Source organism: Gopherus flavomarginatus, chromosome 2 (assembly GCF_025201925.1).
Source record: "Gopherus flavomarginatus isolate rGopFla2 chromosome 2, rGopFla2.mat.asm, whole genome shotgun sequence".
Classification (NCBI taxonomy): domain Eukaryota; kingdom Metazoa; phylum Chordata; order Testudines; family Testudinidae; genus Gopherus; species Gopherus flavomarginatus.
The window spans coordinates 178,310,172-178,328,397 of record NC_066618.1 but is presented as its reverse complement, the minus strand read 5'-3'; the positions used below and the strand labels follow the sequence as shown (position 1 = coordinate 178,328,397).

The following is an 18,226-nucleotide window of genomic DNA, read 5'->3' as shown; positions in this document are numbered from 1 at the left end:
TAGCCATGCCCTAAGGCCATATCTACACAAGCACTTTTGCCGATAAACTTTGTCGGTCAGGTGTGTGAAAAAATACACCCTGACTGACATAAGTTTCACCAACAAAAGTGCCAGTATGGACTACACTATGTTGATGGGAGATGCTCTCCCTCTGACATAGCTACTGCCACTTGTTGGGGGTGGTTTAATTATGCCAACGGGAGAGCTCTCCCCTGTCACAGAGTGGCTACATGGGAGCTGTGCTGCTGTAAGGTCTCTACTGTAGACAAAGCCTAAGTCATTTGCCCAGGATACAGAGCAACTCAGGATTGGGAACACAGCCCTCTCCTGCCCACTCTATAATTATGCAAAAAGATTTTGATCACCACAAAACCAGTTTACCACAGAGATTAGTACTGAAATGATATAAGAGTCAGGGCCTTGGCTAACATGAAAGAATAGGTCATTACACTGGTTTTGCTTAAATGGACACAATACAAAGCTTTCAATAATTAATTCTCCCCATTAATGGAACCAAATTTTTACTTGTTAGGAAATATTAGAAATTCATTCTTACTTCTCATCTGATGAGGATTCCTGCTCAGCTTTCATGCCTTCAGAAAGACTTCCTTTAAATTTATCTTCCTTAACTTTGCTTCTACTCCTACGTCTACGACCACCCCGTGACCTAGACCTCCTCCGAAGCCGAGATCTACTCCTCCGACCTCTATCCCTGTTGAACAGAAGAAAAAAACAGGAAGACAGGGAAAAACAGTATATGATTTAATTTGCTTATGATTAGTTTAGTGTTGATTTATGGCCAAATAATATTTAGTTGATATTGAAATATATAAATAGGCACACCAAACAACCCTTTACAATAGTAAGCTTTAACAATGAAACTAACATTATTCTAAAAGAGGCTAAGATGAGTGAAAGAATGTGCTAATGTATAACTTTTGGGGGCAGGGAGGATATATGCATGACAGAGCTGTTATGATTGAGATAATAAAATATTTAATTTTTTTTCTATCCAATTTGAATAATGGACCTGTATTTAAATAATACTGAAAAGAAAAGTTCCACTGCAAGATGTTTTTACCTCCTCCGAGGAGACCTGCTTCTCCTTCTTGGAGACCGGCTGCGTCGCAGTGGTGAACGAGATCTCCGTCGGATGGGAGACCTAGATCTTCTTCTGGATGGTGACCATCTGAGTGGGCTGGCTTCTTTTGATCTCTCACGTCTAGAGAGAATATCATCCCTAGGTCGGGTTCTTGAAATAAAAAAAGAAGAGAAAGACACTAATATCAGGGACAAACTGAAAACAAAAAATCACAATTCCCTCTTAAAGCTCACTTTAAAAGCTTACTGCAAGTGAGACTCCACCAGAGGGGTAAGTATACTTCAGCGCTGCCAGTCTGCTTTGCATGTCTCCCATCCCTGGAAATATCTGCCCAAACACAGACCTAATTCAGCACAACTCTTGCAATAAAATTTGTTAATTACCATCACAGAGCTAGAATAAGTAAAAGAAAGTTTTTGTTTAGGTATTGTAGATAGTGGCCTATTTTAAGTTAATGTGCAAAAGTGCTGAAATGAATATATACATAAAATAAAAATTGAATCCAGAGGATCTTCTCCACAACATTAGAAGTAATAGCTCAAATCTGGGCTTAAACTCCTTAGCTGTAATCACTGTAGAGTCAATTTTAATTTAGAAAACAGATGTGGCCAGCTGTGATTTAATTAACATTATGTGGTTACTATTGTAGCAGGAGTGTTGACTATGTGGGAGGCATCTTTTCACTTTGGACATTACTGAACCAGTTCTGTACTGTTGGTAAGGGCCACAGTTTTATAAGTAACTATTTCAAATAAGCTTTAGTATTTTTACAATATATACCCACAATTCTACATGAATGGCAAATGACTTGTTAATGCAGTGTTTGCATGACAGATGCAACATAATGAAGGCATAAGATCTCAGCACATCCCTTGGCCCGCGCTGCTTCCAGCCACCCCCATTAGCCTGGAGAGTGGGAGCCGCGATCGGCCGAACGTGTCGACACAGCAGGTAAAAAATCTGGCCCGGCCCACCAGGGTGCTTACCCTGGCAAGTCGTGTGCCAGAGGTTGCCGACCCCTATTTTAAGATGATAGTACAAAATTCTGAAGCCTTCTGATTTTTGTACTTACTTGAGAATCTTTGGTGTTTCTTAATATTTTAAAGTTACCTGGGAGAAGAAAGACGCCTCCTTTCTGATTCTCTTCGTTTCCTTTCTGCTGATCTGCTCTTTGCTCTTCTACCAGGAGACTGAGTTCGAGAGGGTGATTTACTCTGTTTTGATCTGCGATCGTTAAGAAGAGGAGATCTGCTTCTTCGTAATTTATCACGTTTTGGAGATAAGCTTCTTCCTTTAGGGCTGCGGCCAGGTCTTCTACTAGGAGACCTGTTTTCTTTCCCTGAAGAAGCATCTTTTGAAGGAGATTTAATTTGCTTCTTCTCTTTGTCAGTCTCTGATCTCCTTGATTTCCTATCTTTTGATCGTGACCTTCTGTCTTTGGATTTGCTTCTTAATTCTATTGGAGATTTGGATTTTTTGCCACGATCTCGACTTTTGCTTTCATTTACAACTGGAGACCTTCTGCGATCTCTTGCTTTACTCTTATCATCTGCTTTATTCTTATCCTCTGGAGGAGACTTAGACTTTCTATTTTTCTCCTGAGACCGCCTTTTAAGGGTTGGTGACTTTGATTTCCTTGTTTGATCTTGAGATTTAGTTCTTTTAGATGGGCTTTTTGATTTTCTCCTCTCTTTTGATTTGCTTCTAGTTGTTTTCTCTTTCATTCCATCAATTCCTATCTTGCTTTTCTTTTTATCAGATCTGTGCCTAGTCCGTTCCTTTGATTCATTCTTACTTGCTTTTTTGGAACTTGTTTTATTGTCCACAAGCTCTAGTTTCCCCTTAGTGTTTGATGATTTAGTTGAAGACCTATTGCCATTTCGCACCTTTTCATTGATTTCTCCCTCTTCTTCAGAACCTGACTCATAACCTTGTAATATTAACCCCATCCCAGACTGAACTTTTCCTTCCATTAACTCATTCTCAAGTTCAGCTTTCAATAATGCTCTTTGTTTTTCCAAATCTTCTAGAGGAGCTAAGAAATCAATTTTAGTTCTTTTTGCTGGTCCATCTTCTTTGTCAGAGGCATCAACAACCTCTTTCCGTTTATGTTTCTTATGTTTGTGCCTGTGTTTATGTTTTTTGTCCTTGTCTTCTTCTGAAGAATGTTTGTGTTTCTTGTGTTTACTTCGGTGTTTGTGTTTCTTTTTTTTGTGTCGGCTGTGCTTATTCTGAGGTTGCTCTCCTTCTGATATTTCCCCATTTTCTTCATTGACACTTCTCTCAGAAATATCTGCATCTTCAGTTCTGCAAGTACATTAAAATGTACATCAGCAAATATCAAATACTTCTACTTACTATGTTCTTATACTTCTATCATCTTGACATAATTTCATTTACATGAGACTTGTAAAAACTTTCCAAAAATCAAAAAATCTAGATTACACTCCGATTTCAGGATACTGAGAAGTTATTTTCTGTCTATGGAATCATACCTGGGTACATCATACAACCAAGTTGTAATGGCAAGTAAACCTCCCGCCCATGCACATTATTTTGATGTCCAAATGATACTGATGATGGGAGATCCAGTAAGTATATTAGCAGATATATATCATACATGTTTATAATGCCATATTGTGTCAGTTTTCAAGCTTAATGTTTATAGTAGCACCATATGTTAGCATTACACATCTGTGCTGCAAAGTATTTTTATGCACTACCTTAATCTTATCTTTATTAAGCTCTTACAACTACTGAGGGAATTCTGCACCACTGCACAAGTGCAGAATTTATGTCCCCCTAGATATTATTCCCCTCCCCTGCAGAATAACTGATTCTGATGGGGAAGTGAAGGGAAGTTGCAATTACACCTTTCACTCATCAGGGACTGATGTGGTGCCAAAAAGAGGGCAGCTGGCTCCTGGGCCAGAGCAGCCAGCCACAAAGAGGGAGGGGGCAGAGGCTGCCTTCCTCAAAGGGCCCTGCCTGTGGGGCCAAGTAAGGAGGCATGGGATATGGGGGCATGGACACAGCAGGGCACATAAGGCGCTGGGTGAGGAAAACAACACAGACTGGAGTTCAGAAGTGTTGCGGGGGAAGAGGGGAGGACAGACCAGGGGGGGAGCACAGGAGCTAGTGATGTGACAACACTGAGCCAGGGGCTGAATGGGAGTGGGGGTGCAGGGCCATCTGAGGAGGGGGAAGGGGATGGTACTATGCCTGACCGAGTCTAAACTTGAACCGTCTAATAACTGCCACCATCCTGTCAACATTGCTTCATTTTTTTTTTACAATTGTATCAATATGGCAAATTCTGAACATTACTACATATTATATTATGATAGCTATAGTGTTTTATAACTGCTTTCCCACAAGCTTCTTATATAACCTCACACAATTTTATACTCTTCACATCCTGAGTCTGATAAAACTGTGGAAGACAGTTTTTTTCCCCATTTTATTCTATTTAGAAGCTGAAATGGGTTCATTCTTGATTTTTAATTGCAACACTATCCCTCAACAATCACTAATGCAACATTAAGGTTACATTGTTAAAATTTAAAAGTCAGAAAACAAAGATTAAAAAAGAAACAGTAACCCTGACATGCTGCATATATCATTATACTGTATATGTTTTATTACATATACACTAAGATACACATTTAACCAGGAAGCTGTATTATGCACATTGTGAAAGTTAAAATATTTGTTGGGTAACTTAAGATTTACATGTCTTGTCTTTAACTGTGCAAATGTAACACTTTAATTACCACATTTATTAATTTTGCAATTTACATAAATACACATCCTAACAATAAATAAGACTAGTATTTGCCCACAGTAAGTCATTCTGAAGCAATATATATCCTAACTATTTTCTAGCCAGGCTATTTAAACATACCCAAACTAGCACTGCTATTCTGTAGTTGTTTTTAAACTGCGTAGTAGACTTCGGCTGTAGTATATTTTAGACAGCAATAAATAAAAGCAGACCTTAAAAATCCATTTACCCACTTGTCCCAGCAAGGGAAGGAACCTACATTATCCCTTCTGCAGAATCTATACTTATTTAAAAATAAAGCAGACCTTATGACTGGCAAAGATAACTTTCCACCAATGTCTTGTCTAGATGAGGCTAAAAGGTGTTTCTAAAAAATGATGTTAGCTAACACAGTTAAACTTTAGTGTAAACAAAGCAAATCCTATTTTAAACAAGTTGTTGCGTACATGTTTGACTTAGGGATCACACAACTTGCCCTGTGTAAACTAGGAATGTAAAATGTGTTAGCCAACACTTAAAAAGTTTAGACAAACACAAATAGGAACTGAGTGCAAACCAATGTAGTGTCATCCTCCTGAGTTCGAAGAGAGACTGCTCCAGTGCCTCTGCTGCTGCTATTAGTTTTGCCAAGTGAAGATAGAGTGAAATTAATTCATGTCTGGTATTCAGAATTCTGGGGACATCATCAGAGGGAAATCCTAGAGTTATTCAGAGGAGGAAAACCCAAAAAGTAAAGGCTGGGAGAAGTGTAAAATATCAGAAGTCTCTCTCCACCACCCCTCATTTTAGCAGGCAAGAGGTTTTTCAGAATGCTGGAAAAACACAAAGCACCTTTTATATTTCTACAGCTGAAGAGGAACAGACATCCAAATATAGAAGACACCTACTAGCCAGAGATTTATATGAAAGATGGAGTCTTCAAAGATAGCCCCAGTATAAATCCCACTACTGTTCCCCTTACCAAGAGCTAAAACTTAGTTAACAATTCTTTTAATACATGTGATGAAAGAGACCAGATCACTTTCCAATAGCTGTACTGGTTCTTTAATTCTAACAGGAGAAAAATGATAAAAAGCAGTAACAATTTTAGTCAGTAACAATTATTACTTTGAGAACTAAACAGCCAATATAGCTACAAGTGAGCATATCAGTGGAGTTAAAAACATGCTACTTATGTATGTCAACATCTGACTATATCCACACCTCAATCACATATTATCTCTATATATTCTTTCCCGTTACCACCGATTATCAAAGTATTTGTATGTAAATGAGCACCTCTCTATATCTTATCAGCTTCTTCCACATGCTTATTATAATTTGTGACAGCAGCAAATTATGTTGGAGGAAGTGGAGGAACTGGTCATAACAGGAGAAACAAATTTTACACTGCATCTGCCTCAATAGATACCAAAAAGAAAAAAATAAAATAAAAAAACTAGTTTACAACTTTAATTCCCAGTGGCAAGTTGGAATTTGAAGAGAAGAAGCAGCAATCCAAATCAGACACTGCTGTTCAAGAGATTCAGAGAGGAAGCAAGAACTATATGGTATGTTTAAGGCTGTGAGTTTGTGATGGAGGTCACGGATTCCATGAACTCAGTGACTTTTGCAGCGGCCGGTACGCCTGGCCCGGGTCCCGCCTGAGCATCTCAGGCAGCCTCTGGGCCAGGCATGCGAGCTGCTGCTGGGGCAATCTCGGGCCACTGCACCCACCTCCCCCAGCAGCAGCAGCAGTTTGGGTGTGGAAGGGGGCTTAGGGCTCGGGTACAGGGGGATGTGAGGGCTCAAGGCAGTGCTTACCTTGGGGGCTCCCTGGAAACAGCAACATCCCCCTCCCTCAGCTCCTAGCTCAGAGGCATGGCCAGGCAGCTCTGCACACTGCCTCCGCCCCCACAGCTACCATTGGCCGCGGTTCACAGCCAATGACAACTGCTGAGCTGGTGCTTGGGGCTGAGGCAGCATGCAGGGTTGCCTGGCCATACCTCCGCCTAGGAGCTGAGGGAATGGGATGTATCCGTTTCCAGGGAGGTGTGGAATCTCCAGCTCCTGCCCACTCAGGCTGTGTGCCCCCCTCGGGCCGTGCCCCCCCCGAGCACCCGCAGCATCCCCTGGGCTGCCCCCATGGCTAGAGGTGGGCGTGGGGGTGAAGTCTACCGCTGGAGTCTCCAGCTGAACCAGGGGATGGTTGTTGAAGCCTGCCCCTGGAGCCCCTAGGCACCGCAGGGAGGAGCCATTGCTTTGCCCCCTCTCCCATTAATCTCTGCGCAAGAGGCTGTCATAAACACAGGAAAACCAACTAGTGGTCGCATTTGAGACACACTGCTTTAGGGCCTACAAGTCCACTCAGTCCTACTTGTTCAGTCAATCGCTAAGACAAACAAGTTGGTTTACATTTACAGGAAATAATGCAGCCCACTTCTTATTTACAATGTCACCTGAAAGTGAGAACAGGCATTCGCATGGCACTTTTGCAGTCACCGTTATAAGCTATTTACATGCCAGATATGCTAAACATTCAGAGAAGAAATCAAGGGCTGTTTATAAAGTGGCGGTAATCCCAACTCACTTTTTTCCAGACCAGAAGATCACCATGGGTGAAGTCAAAACGCCCACTATGATCCTTGGAGACCTCGCTTACCCTTTAATGCTGTGGCTCATGAAACCCTATACAGGGAGCCTTGACAGCAGCAAGGAGCAGTTCAACAACAGGCTGAGCTCATGCAGAATGACTGTGGAGTGTGCTTTTGGCTATTTAAAGGGCCGCTGGCGCTGTCTGTATGGGAAGCTGGACCTGGCCAATGACAGCATCACCGCGGTTATATCCTCCATAAAATTTGTGAAGGGAAGGGTGAATGCTTCACTCGGGTATGGACCTCAGAGGTTCAACACCTGGAGGCTGAATTTGAACAGCCAGAGAGCAGGGCTATTAGAAGGGCCCAGCGCAGGGCTGCAAAGATTAGGGATGCCTTGAGTGAGTAATTTGAAGCTGAAAGCCACCAGTAATGTCTGGTGCCCTGCACCAATGTTAGTAGGAATCTGTGTTTGCTAAGCTGACTTGCAGTGCCTGTTGCTTTCCTGGGCTAAGGCATCTTTTACTTTATGCAATAATAAAGAATGTTTTCAAAGCCAAAAAATCCATTTATTGAATAGAAAATTCATTTACTGAAAGGAAACAACTACTTGGGAAACAGAAAGGGCAAGGGGTTGGGGTGGGGAACGGTACAATCGCAGTTTTGCGTATGTCCTGTTATCATACTCGGCCTTCCTGTCTGGAGTGCTGTGCAATGAGTGCGGCACTTTAGGCTGGCTAAAATGCATGGAGATGGGGGTTTAGTGCAGTGCGTAAGAGTCGTAGCTTTCAGGGCTGGGTGGTAAAGGTACAGGTGTTGGAGGCAGCTGGTGGTGATAAGAACCCAGATGTTGGGGAAAGTGGGTTGGAGGTGACATGGGGGCACAAGGGAAAAAGTTTTGGAACAAGGACTGTGGGGAGGGGTACGGCGTGGTAATGCGTCGCCTGCATGGCTATGAGCGCCAGGATCGAGTCTGTTTGGCGCTCCATGATGCTTATCAGCCCATCCATGCTTTGCTGCTATTGATCTGCATTCTGCTGGAGGATCCTCCTTTCACTCTCCCTCCACTCCTGCACTTTTAGATTCTCGTTAAGTGACTGCTGCATTACTTCATGCAGCATGTCTTCTCTGCTTCTACATAGCCTCTTCTGGATTCTTTGTAGTTTCTTGGCCCGTGATAACATGGACAGCTGAGATCTCAAGGTTACTTTTGTAAAGGCAAAATGCAACACTTAACAGAGGTAGCATTGTTCACACCAGACAGAGCAATGATTCCCCTGGACTTAAGGAGGGCAATCACAGTCTACACAATAGCATAATTCGCCCGTCCCAAAGTGAGCGCACATAACCCATGGGAGCCCCAAAATGTTGAGTAAGCACAGGGTCAAGGGGGACTGATTATTTCATGGCTGTACCATCTTCTGAGTTTCTGTGCCTTGGGGAGAGCAAACAGCTGCAGGGGTCCCCTATACTCAACACTGGCCACACATTTTCCATAGGAGTTCGTCCTGGAAGATATCTTGCTGCTGAGGGTGCACCGGGAAGCAAGGGAGGGTCTTCTACTACAATGTGGCTTCTACTCTGGCCCATATGCAGCTTGCCTGTGTGCAGCAATGGTCCCCTAGCCCCTCACGGTACAGTGGTGTGGACACGTTAGCCTGACTGGGACAAGGACCACAGTGGCTCTCCCAAGAAACCAGCGCAAGCACACTGCCCAAGTTCCAACTGAGACCTTTGCAGAGATCACTGAGGCCGATTACCGTGATGTGAGAGAGCACATCAACGCCCTAGTCTGCATCTAGGCATGCATGCAGCCCTAACCCTCCTCACCTCAAGAGTCCACACCAAATAACTTCCTTCCCAAAATAAAAGGTGCTTATCGGGAACCTACTCTGGTGTTGGTCCTTCCCTAAGTACCGGACGCTGCGACTGGCTACCTTCCTCCTGGCTTGAGAACAGCTCCTGGCTGCATGCATCTAGGAATTCCAGGGTGTCTTCCTCCTCCTCAGCACACTTACTCCTGCTTTGCTCCTCCTCCTCCTCCTGCCTTGTTGAACTGCGCTCAGAAGTGTCCATGGTGGTACTCAGAGAGGAGGTGGGGTCGCCCCCAAGTATTGTGCCCAGCTCTTTGTAGAAACAGCAGGTCACGGGGGCAACACCGGAGTGGTGGTTCGTCTCGCAAGCTTTGCGCTAGGCATTCCACAGCTCCTTTACTTTAACCTTGCACTGCAGTGCGTCCCTGTCATGGCCCCTTTCCATCATGTCTCTTGATATCTGCCCAAAGGTATCTTCCTATGGCTGGAGCCCAGCTGGGACTGGATAGCTTCCTCCCCCCAAACACTGATAAGTCCAGCACCTCGCAACTGCTCCATACTGGGGATCGCCTGACGCATGGTCACCTGGAAAGATTCACTGAGAGCACTCCATGCCTGGATGAGCAAACAGGAACGGGATTTTCATATTTCCCAGAGAATTTAAAGGGCAGGTCTGACGGTTGGTCACCTGAAGGCAGGGCAGCAGAGTTCAAACTGATGACCAGAGTGGCTAGAACAGGCATTGTGGGACACTCTGGAGGCCGATCAGAGTGCATTAACAGACCAGGGCTTCCACACTGGCACCATGGTGCTCCAGGTGGGGAGCAGCAAGCGTTACGCTTCTTGAGGAGGTGAATTACCAGGGGCCCGCCAGCCGTGGCGTCCAGGCGCTCTACGTGCCTTGCCAGTGTGAACACTGGGCTGCTTTAATGTGCTCTAACTCGCAAGTGTAGCCATGCCCGAAGGAGAAAGAAAAGGGGAGGCCAAAGGAAACACTTAAAAGACACCCTCAAGATAACATCAAGAGGTGTGGCATTGACACCACACACTGGGAGACAGCAGCCCAGGATAGGGATAACTGGCAAAGACTTGTCAGAGAGGGAACATTCACTTTTGAGGAAAATTGCCTTGCCTTGGTCACAGAAAAAAGCCAGAAAAGGAAAGACGGCTGTCACGCAGCAATGGTGGCCCAACTCTGTCTTCCAAAACCACCTGCAGTATCTGCTAACAACACTGTGTCTCAAGAATTGGACTTCACAGTCACCAAAGGACCCATGAAAAATAAAACCTGTGAAAGAGATCATCCTCGACCTTGAGGGATCGCCGACGATGCTCAACATTCATATGCCCTTTCATGCTTCAGCCACCATTCCAGAGGACATACTTCCATGCTGAAGACACTTGTTAAAAATATAATGCATTAATTACATTTGTGACTGAACTCCTTGGGGGAGAACTGTATGTCTCCAGCTCTGTGATTCTACCGCATTCTGCCATATATTTTGTGTTATGGCAGTCTCAGATGATGACCCAGAATACGTTGTTTAAGAACACGTTAATTGCAGATTTGACAAAATGCAAAGGTACCAAGGGTGAGATTCTAAAGATAGCTAGATCACTGAGGCTGATTCTTGCTTGCACTTGACCCAAGGTTTAAGAATCTGAAGTTCCTTACAAAATCTGATAGGATAAGGTGTGGAAGGCTGTCAGAAGTCTTAAAACAGCAACACCTCCATGCAGAAACTACAGAACCCAAACCACCAAAAAAGAAAATCAACCTTCTGTTGGTGGCATCTAAACTCAGATGATGAAAATGAACGTGCATCAGTGCACTCTGCTTTGGATCGTTATCAAGCAGAACCCATTATCAGCACAGACGCATGTTCTCTGGATTGGCGGTGAAAGCATGAAGGGGCATATGAATGTTTAGCATATCTGGCACATAAACACCTTGCAACATCAGCTACAACAGTGCCAAGGGAACGCCTGTTCTCACTTTCAGGTGATACTGCAACTAAGAAGTGGGCAGCATTATCTCCCATAAATGTAAACACTCTTAGGCCATGTCTACATCTAAAATTTTGCAGCGCTGGTTGTTACAGCTGTATTAGTACAGCTGTATAGGGCCAGCGCTGCAGAGTGGCCACACTTACAGCAACCAGCGCTGCAAGTGGTGTTAGATGTGGCCACACTGCAGCGCTGTTGGGCGGCTTCAAGGGGTTTTGGGGAAGGCGAGAGCAAACCGGGGAAGGAGACCAGCTTCGCCGTGGTTTGCTCTCGCGTTCCGCGAACCACCCTGCAAACCGCAGGGAAGGAGACCTGCTTGTTCGGGGAACGCGAGAGCAAACCGCGGCGAAGCTGGTCTCCTTCCCCGGTTTGCTCTCGCGTTCCGCGAACCACCCTGCAAACCGCAGGGAAGGAGACCTGCTTGCTCGGGGGTTCGGCGAACGCGAGAGCAAACCGGGGAAGGAGACCAGCTTCGCCGCGGTTTGCTCTCGCGTTCCCCGAACAAGCAGGTCTCCTTCCCTGCGGTTTGCAGGGTGGTTCGCGGAACGCGAGAGCAAACCGCGGCGAAGCTGGTCTCCTTCCCCGGTTTGCTCTCGCGTTCGCCGAACCCCCGAGCAAGCAGGTCTCCTTCCCTGCGCTTTGCAGGGTGGTTCGCGGAACGCGAGAGCAAACCGCGGCGAAGCTGGTCTCCTTCCCCGGTTTGCTCTCGCCTTCCCGGAACCACCCAGCAAACCTCAGGGAAGGAGACCTGCTTGCTCGGGGTTCGGGGAACGCGAGACCAAGCCGGGGAAGGAGACCAGCTTGATTACCAGAGGCTTCCTCAGGTATGCTGGGATACCTGCTTATTCCACGGAGGTCAAGAAAAGCGCTGGTAAGTGACTATACTTGATTACCAGCGCTGGATCACCAGCGCTGGATCCTCTACACCCGAGACAAAACGGGAGTACGGCCAGCGCTGCAAACAGGGAGTTGCAGCGCTGGTGGTGCCCTGCAGATGTGTACACCTCCTAAGTTGCAGCGCTGTAACTCCCTCACCAGCGCTGCAACTTTCTGATGTAGACAAGCCCATATTCTTAGTGATTAAGTAGTAGGACTGAGTGGACTTACAGGCTCAAATTTTACATTGTTTTATTTGAGTGCAGTTATGTAAAAAAAAATTCTACATTTGTAAATTGCACTTTCATGATAAAGAGATTGCACAACAGTACTTGTATGAGAACTGAGAAATACTATTTATTTAGTTTATATTTATCAGTGCAAATATTTGTAATAAAAATATAAAGTGAGTACTGTACATTTTGTATTCTCTGTTGTAACAGAATTTAATAATTGAAAATGCAGAAAACATTCAAAAATATTTAAATAAATGGTAGTCTATTATTGCTTAACAGTGCAATTAAAACTGCGATTAATCATGATTAATTTTTTTAATCGTTTGACAAGCCTAGTTATAAGCTTTCATTACTTTGCATACAAAAGTAATGCAAGAACTGGGTCAGAAAGGAAAGTATATCAGTTTTCTTCTTCACTCTACTGTAAATAAGGATCTGACTGCTATTTTCCTTTATGCACTCCTGATTTATAAGTCTGCCATAAAATTGACTGCTGCTTGTATTAAATTATCAGAAGCATTTCTTTGTATATAAGAGCATGTAAACTGACTCAGCCAAGTATTCCCAATTCGGAAGACTGATCTTTTATTTCACATAGTTCACATTCGGACTCAAAGGCTAGAAACTTTTATAAAATAAAGTTTAAAAAAATCTGCAGATGAGTATGATGTAAGTATTGATATCTCTCATGGAGAGAGAGCGGGTACTTCAGAAACTTCTTTTCCAGTTCTTTTTTAAATGAACAATGAACTTTCCACTAATCCCTTTGGAAGATTATTCCAGACTAACAGATTTCACCATGAGAAAGATTTTCCTGATATTCATGTTAAGAGTTTGTTTATTTTCATCCTATTACTCTTTGCTGCAGTTCTCTGTACTACCTTAAACATTTCTCCCCACTCCTTGATGTGTATTTACTTTATATATTTGTCAAAGTTGTTACATTACCTGTCCTTTTCTCCCTCCTCCATCACTGATTACTCAAACTATAAATAGTTTATTCTTTTAATCTTTCCATGCATGCAAATTTCTATGCAAGTAGATCTTCCTCTATAATTTCTGGTATGCACAAAATGCTCTCTACAAAATTAAGTTTTTGTTTATAATTTTCTAGCCCTTCTGACTACCAGAGATCTGTCTATATCAGAAAAGTTTTCACAAATGCACTACTGTAATTTCATTGTGACAGGTTTCTGTGGTAGCCATGTTAGTCTGTATCAGTAAAAAAAAAAAACGAGGAGCCCTGGTTGCACCTTAAAAACTAACAAATTTATTTGGGCATAAGCTTTCATGGGCTAGAATCCACTTCATCAAATGTATGAAGTAAAAAATACAGTAGCAGGTATACATACATGAAAGGATGAGGGGTGCTTTACCAAGTGTTAGGTCAGTCTAACGAGATAAATCAATTAACAGCAAGATATCAAGGGAGGAAAAATAACTTCTGAAGTGGTAAGAGTGTTCCATTACAGACAGTTGACAAGAAGGTGTGAGTAACAGTAGTATTAGCATTGGGGAAATTAAGTTTAGGTTTCGTAATGACCCAACCACTCCCAGTCTTTATTCGAGCCTAATCTGATGGTATCTGGTTTGCAAATTAATTTCAGTTCTGCAGCAATAAATCTGTTAGTCTCTAAAGTACCACAAGGACTTCTGGTTTTTTTTTTTTTGTAATTTCATTAATTACTGTAGGGACTCGTTCATTAGACCGTTTGTTTATAAACCAACCCCTCCAAGCTGGATAAGTAAAAGTAGAAAAAATGTATGACCCTTTCATAAGCCAACCCTATATTTCAGGGGTTGGAAAACTTTGGCTCCCAGCCCATCAGGGTAAGCCGCTGACGGGTCAGGACGTTTGTTTACCTGGAGCATCTGCAGACATGAGCCCCTCAGCTCCCTGTGGCTGCGGGTCGCCATTCCCAGCCAATGGGAGCTGCGGGAAGTGACACCTACAGATGCTCCAGGTAAACATAACGATGATGCATTAGATATTCAATTCAATGATTTCATAGAGTAGGGATCTGGTGGGCCGGGACGGTTTGTTTACCTGCTGCGTCTGCAAGTTTGGCCAATTGTGGCTCCAGCTGGGCATGGTTCACGGCTCCAGGCCAATGGGGGCAGCAGGAAACGGTGGCCAGCACATCCCTCGGCCCGCATCACTTCCCAAAGCCCCCATCGTCCTGGAGTGGGGGATCGCGGCCAGTGGAAGCTGCAATCGTCCAAACCTGGGGACGCAGCAGGTAAACAAACCAGCCCAGCCAGCCAGGGTGGTTACCCTGGCGAGCCGTGTGCCAAAGGTTGCCGATCTCTGCCACAGAGTTTAAAATCACCAAATTTTGATGCAGACCTGTTTATAAGCTGACCCCTGCTCTTTGATGCATCACTTTTTTACCAAAAATATTTGGCTTATGAACAAGTATATATGGTAGTTACACCAGAGCAAACCCTAATATAGATATGTTTCACTGAAATAAAGCAATATTTAACCCCTATGTAGCTTCTGTCCAAATCCGCAGACAAAGGCTATGTTCACACTGCACTCTTGTCATCAAAACTTTTGCCACACAGGGTGCGAAAAGAAACACACTTCTGAACAACAACAGTTTTAATGGCGAAAAGCACTGGTGTGGACCGCGCTTATCCGGCAAAGACTCTCTCCTGGCAACGAAGCTACTACCTCTCATTTGAGGTGGTTTTATTTTGTTTCCAGGAGAGCGCTCCCAGTTACAATGAGTGGCTAGCCAGCACACCTTACAATGGTGTGGCTGCAGTGGCACAGCCACGCCATTGTAAGGTGCACAGTATAGACAAAGCCTGAAACAATAGCTGTTAGTGCCTAATTCAGAGACTATTAAAATCAATGGAAGCCCTTCCATTAATTTCAATAGGCAGGGAATTAAACTCTGAGAAGTCTCAACCACTACATTCATCTCAACAGTGATCACCAGGAAGCCACAAATGAGAATTAAAGGTCGGCATTAACCACTTAGCAAAAACCACCCAACTAACAGGCTCAAGTATATCCAGTGGGGTTGTATTTTCCATTCATTCTAACACACAAGAATTTAAGGTCATCTCTATAGGTATAGTGCTGCAGTGGCACAGGTGTACCGGTACAGTTGCTGCATGTCGGGTGAAGATGTTCTATGCCTACGGGAGAGAGCCCTCCCATTGGCATAAAAAAACCCCACCTCTGCGAGTGGCATAAGCTATATTGTTGGGAGAAGCTCTCCCATCAACATAAGGCTGTGCACCTGAGTGTTTATATTGGCGTAACTTATGTCACTCAAAGGGGTGGAATATTCACATCCCTGAGTGACATACATTTTGCCGGCCTTACAAATTTTAGCTACAAATATATGTTCAAGTACAGGGGTGGGCAAACTTTTTGGCCTGAGGGCTGCATCTGGGTGGGGAAATTGCATGCAGGGCTACAAATGTAGAGCTGGGGAAGGGGGTTGGGGTGTGGGAGGGAGTGTGGTATACAGAAAGGGGCTCAGGGCAAGGGGTTGGGGTTCAGGAGGGGGTGCAGGAGGGAGTTGAAGTTGGGGGGGGTGCAGAGTGCAGCAGGGGACTCAGAACAGGAGTGCAGGAGGGGGTCGGGGTGCGGGCTTTGGAGTGGCTCCAGGGTGGCAGCAGTGCTGCGCTGCTAAGGCAGGTTCCCTGCCTGCCCGGGCCTGTGCTGCTCCCGGCAGCGGCCAGTACCATGTCCCTGCAGCCTCTGGGGTTGGGTGGGGAGGGCAGAGGGCTCCATGCACTGCCCTCACCTGTGGGTTCCTCACCCGAAGCTCCCACTGGCTGGGAAAAGGGAACCGCGGCCAATGGGAGCTCTGGGGGAGGTACCCACAGGCAAGGGTAGTGTGCGGAGCCCTCTGTTCCCTCCTCCCGCAGGGACTGCAGGTAAGTGGTGCCGGCTGCTTCCAGGAGCGACACGAGGCCCGCAGTGTCACAGGGATAGCAATCCTGCAGGCTGGATCCAAAGCCCTGAGGGGTTGAATCCGGCCACAAGCCATAGTTTGCACACCCCTGTTCCAGTAAGTTCTACTCCCAACACAGAACTTTTCTATCGGTGTCTATCTCCACTCTCCCCCAGGAACCTTATATGGATTGACATTTGTACCATTTATCAACCTTTTAAATTTAGGATTTTGAACCCTTATCCGCTCGCTGTTTCTCAGTCTGATACAGAGAAAGACTAGGACTCCAGTACACAATTTAGGTTAGCAGAAAGTTGGGCAGGTTCTATCTCCAAAGCATGTGGACTCTTGGTCCCCAATGAAACAGAACAAAATAGAATAGTGGGGGGAGGAGCCACAGAATGTAAAAGGATGGAAACTGGAACCTCAGGAGAAATAACACCACACAGAGAGAACCCTCAACTTGATCTTCCACATTAAGATATGCCCCCACCACCACCCAAACACTCCTGTGTTCTTCCAACCTGAGCACCTGCTCCCCAAAATCCTCTTGTGCTCTCCTTTGCCTTCATCATCTTTTCCTGTCTTAAAAGGCTGAAGGGACCTCAGGGTCCATCATCCCTGCTCATTGTTTTGCTATCCTGACTGCTTCAGAGGAACATGATATCTTCTCAGCACAGCCTGATCCTATTGCTTCTCAAGTGCACTCAGGCCCTGACAAACACAAGGAAGCAAGAGAACAGAATTCACCTCTCTTACATAGGAGGGCAATGTTCTAACCTGAGACAAAAACAAACAGACAGCCCGCCCTCATAATTCAAATAAAACAATATTTAAGAATTTGGGTAAGTATTTTAGTTAAAGTGTTGTGTGCACTGTTCTCAGTTACCAGATTTTGGGCTCCTATGGTGTGTTTTGCATGGTGTTATGGACTTTCTATGAAGTTTTGTACAGATCAACAGGCACTAAAACAGGGGTCGGCAACCCATGGCAGGCGAGCCGATTTTCAATGGCACGCTGCTGCCTGCCAGGACCCCGGCCACCAGCCCCACTCAGCCCACTGCTGAACCCAGGCCGCCGCGGCCGGGACCCTGGCAGGCAGCAATGTGCCATTAAAAATCCCGCCCAGCCCAGCCTGCTCTTCTCCGCCCCCTGCTTTCTCCTGAGGGGGCAGGAGCTTGGTCCTGTCGGCCGTTGCTGTAGGGCAGCCTCCACCAGCAGCCAAGCTCCCTCCTCCCCCACCTCTTCCCCTAGCTGGGTTCCTGTCCCATCTCCTGTCCCTCCCTGCGGCCAAACAGCTGATGGCCCTGGAGAGGGAGGGGGAGAAGTGGAGCTGGAAGCGTAGCCGCAGGGTGCTTGCTGCGCCAGAGAAGAGGCGGGGACGGGGCCTTGGGGAAGGAGGGTGGAATCAGGGCATATCCCCTCCAGCCCCCTGCCGTGAGCTGCTCAGGGCAGGGGGCTGGGAGCATCTCCATGACTCCAGCCCACACCCCTAGCCCCCTGCCCTGACTCCTGAACCCCACACACCCTCCAGCCCCCTGCCCTGATCCCTGACCCCCCTCACACACACCCAGCCCCCTACCCTGACCTCCCTCATGACCCCAGCCCTGATTCTGGCACCCCCCACACATACCCAGCTCCCTCACACTCCATGCCCTGACTCCTGCACCCTCCTCACACACCCAGCCCCCGCACATCCAATGCCCTGACTCTTGCATCCCCCACATCCCCACCCTGAGCACCAAACGGAAGCTCCTGCACACACACCCTACATTCCCACCTGAACCCCTCACACCAAATGGGAGCTGCCCAGGTAAGCACTCCACACCCAAACCTCCTGCCCCAACCCTGAGCCTCCTCCCTCATTCTAGCTCCTGGCCAGACCGTACACCTCAACTTGCTCCTTCACCCCCAGCC

At 45.7% G+C, this 18,226-nt stretch overlaps 1 protein-coding gene across 10 annotated transcripts in view; it reads right to left on the bottom strand.

Annotated features, from left to right (window-relative positions):
* PRPF4B (pre-mRNA processing factor 4B) overlaps positions 1 to 18,226 on the bottom strand; it is a 51,843-nt gene that overhangs the window by 30,870 nt on the left and 2,747 nt on the right. For all 10 annotated transcript variants that reach the window (XM_050939882.1, XM_050939889.1, XM_050939883.1 and 7 more), the window contains exons 2-4: positions 2,213 to 3,409; positions 1,082 to 1,252; positions 557 to 712 (exon numbers count right to left, since the gene is read on the bottom strand). In XM_050939882.1, coding sequence (XP_050795839.1) covers positions 557 to 712; positions 1,082 to 1,252; positions 2,213 to 3,409 — 1,524 coding nt within the window. The remainder of the gene's footprint in view (positions 1 to 556; positions 713 to 1,081; positions 1,253 to 2,212; positions 3,410 to 18,226) is intronic.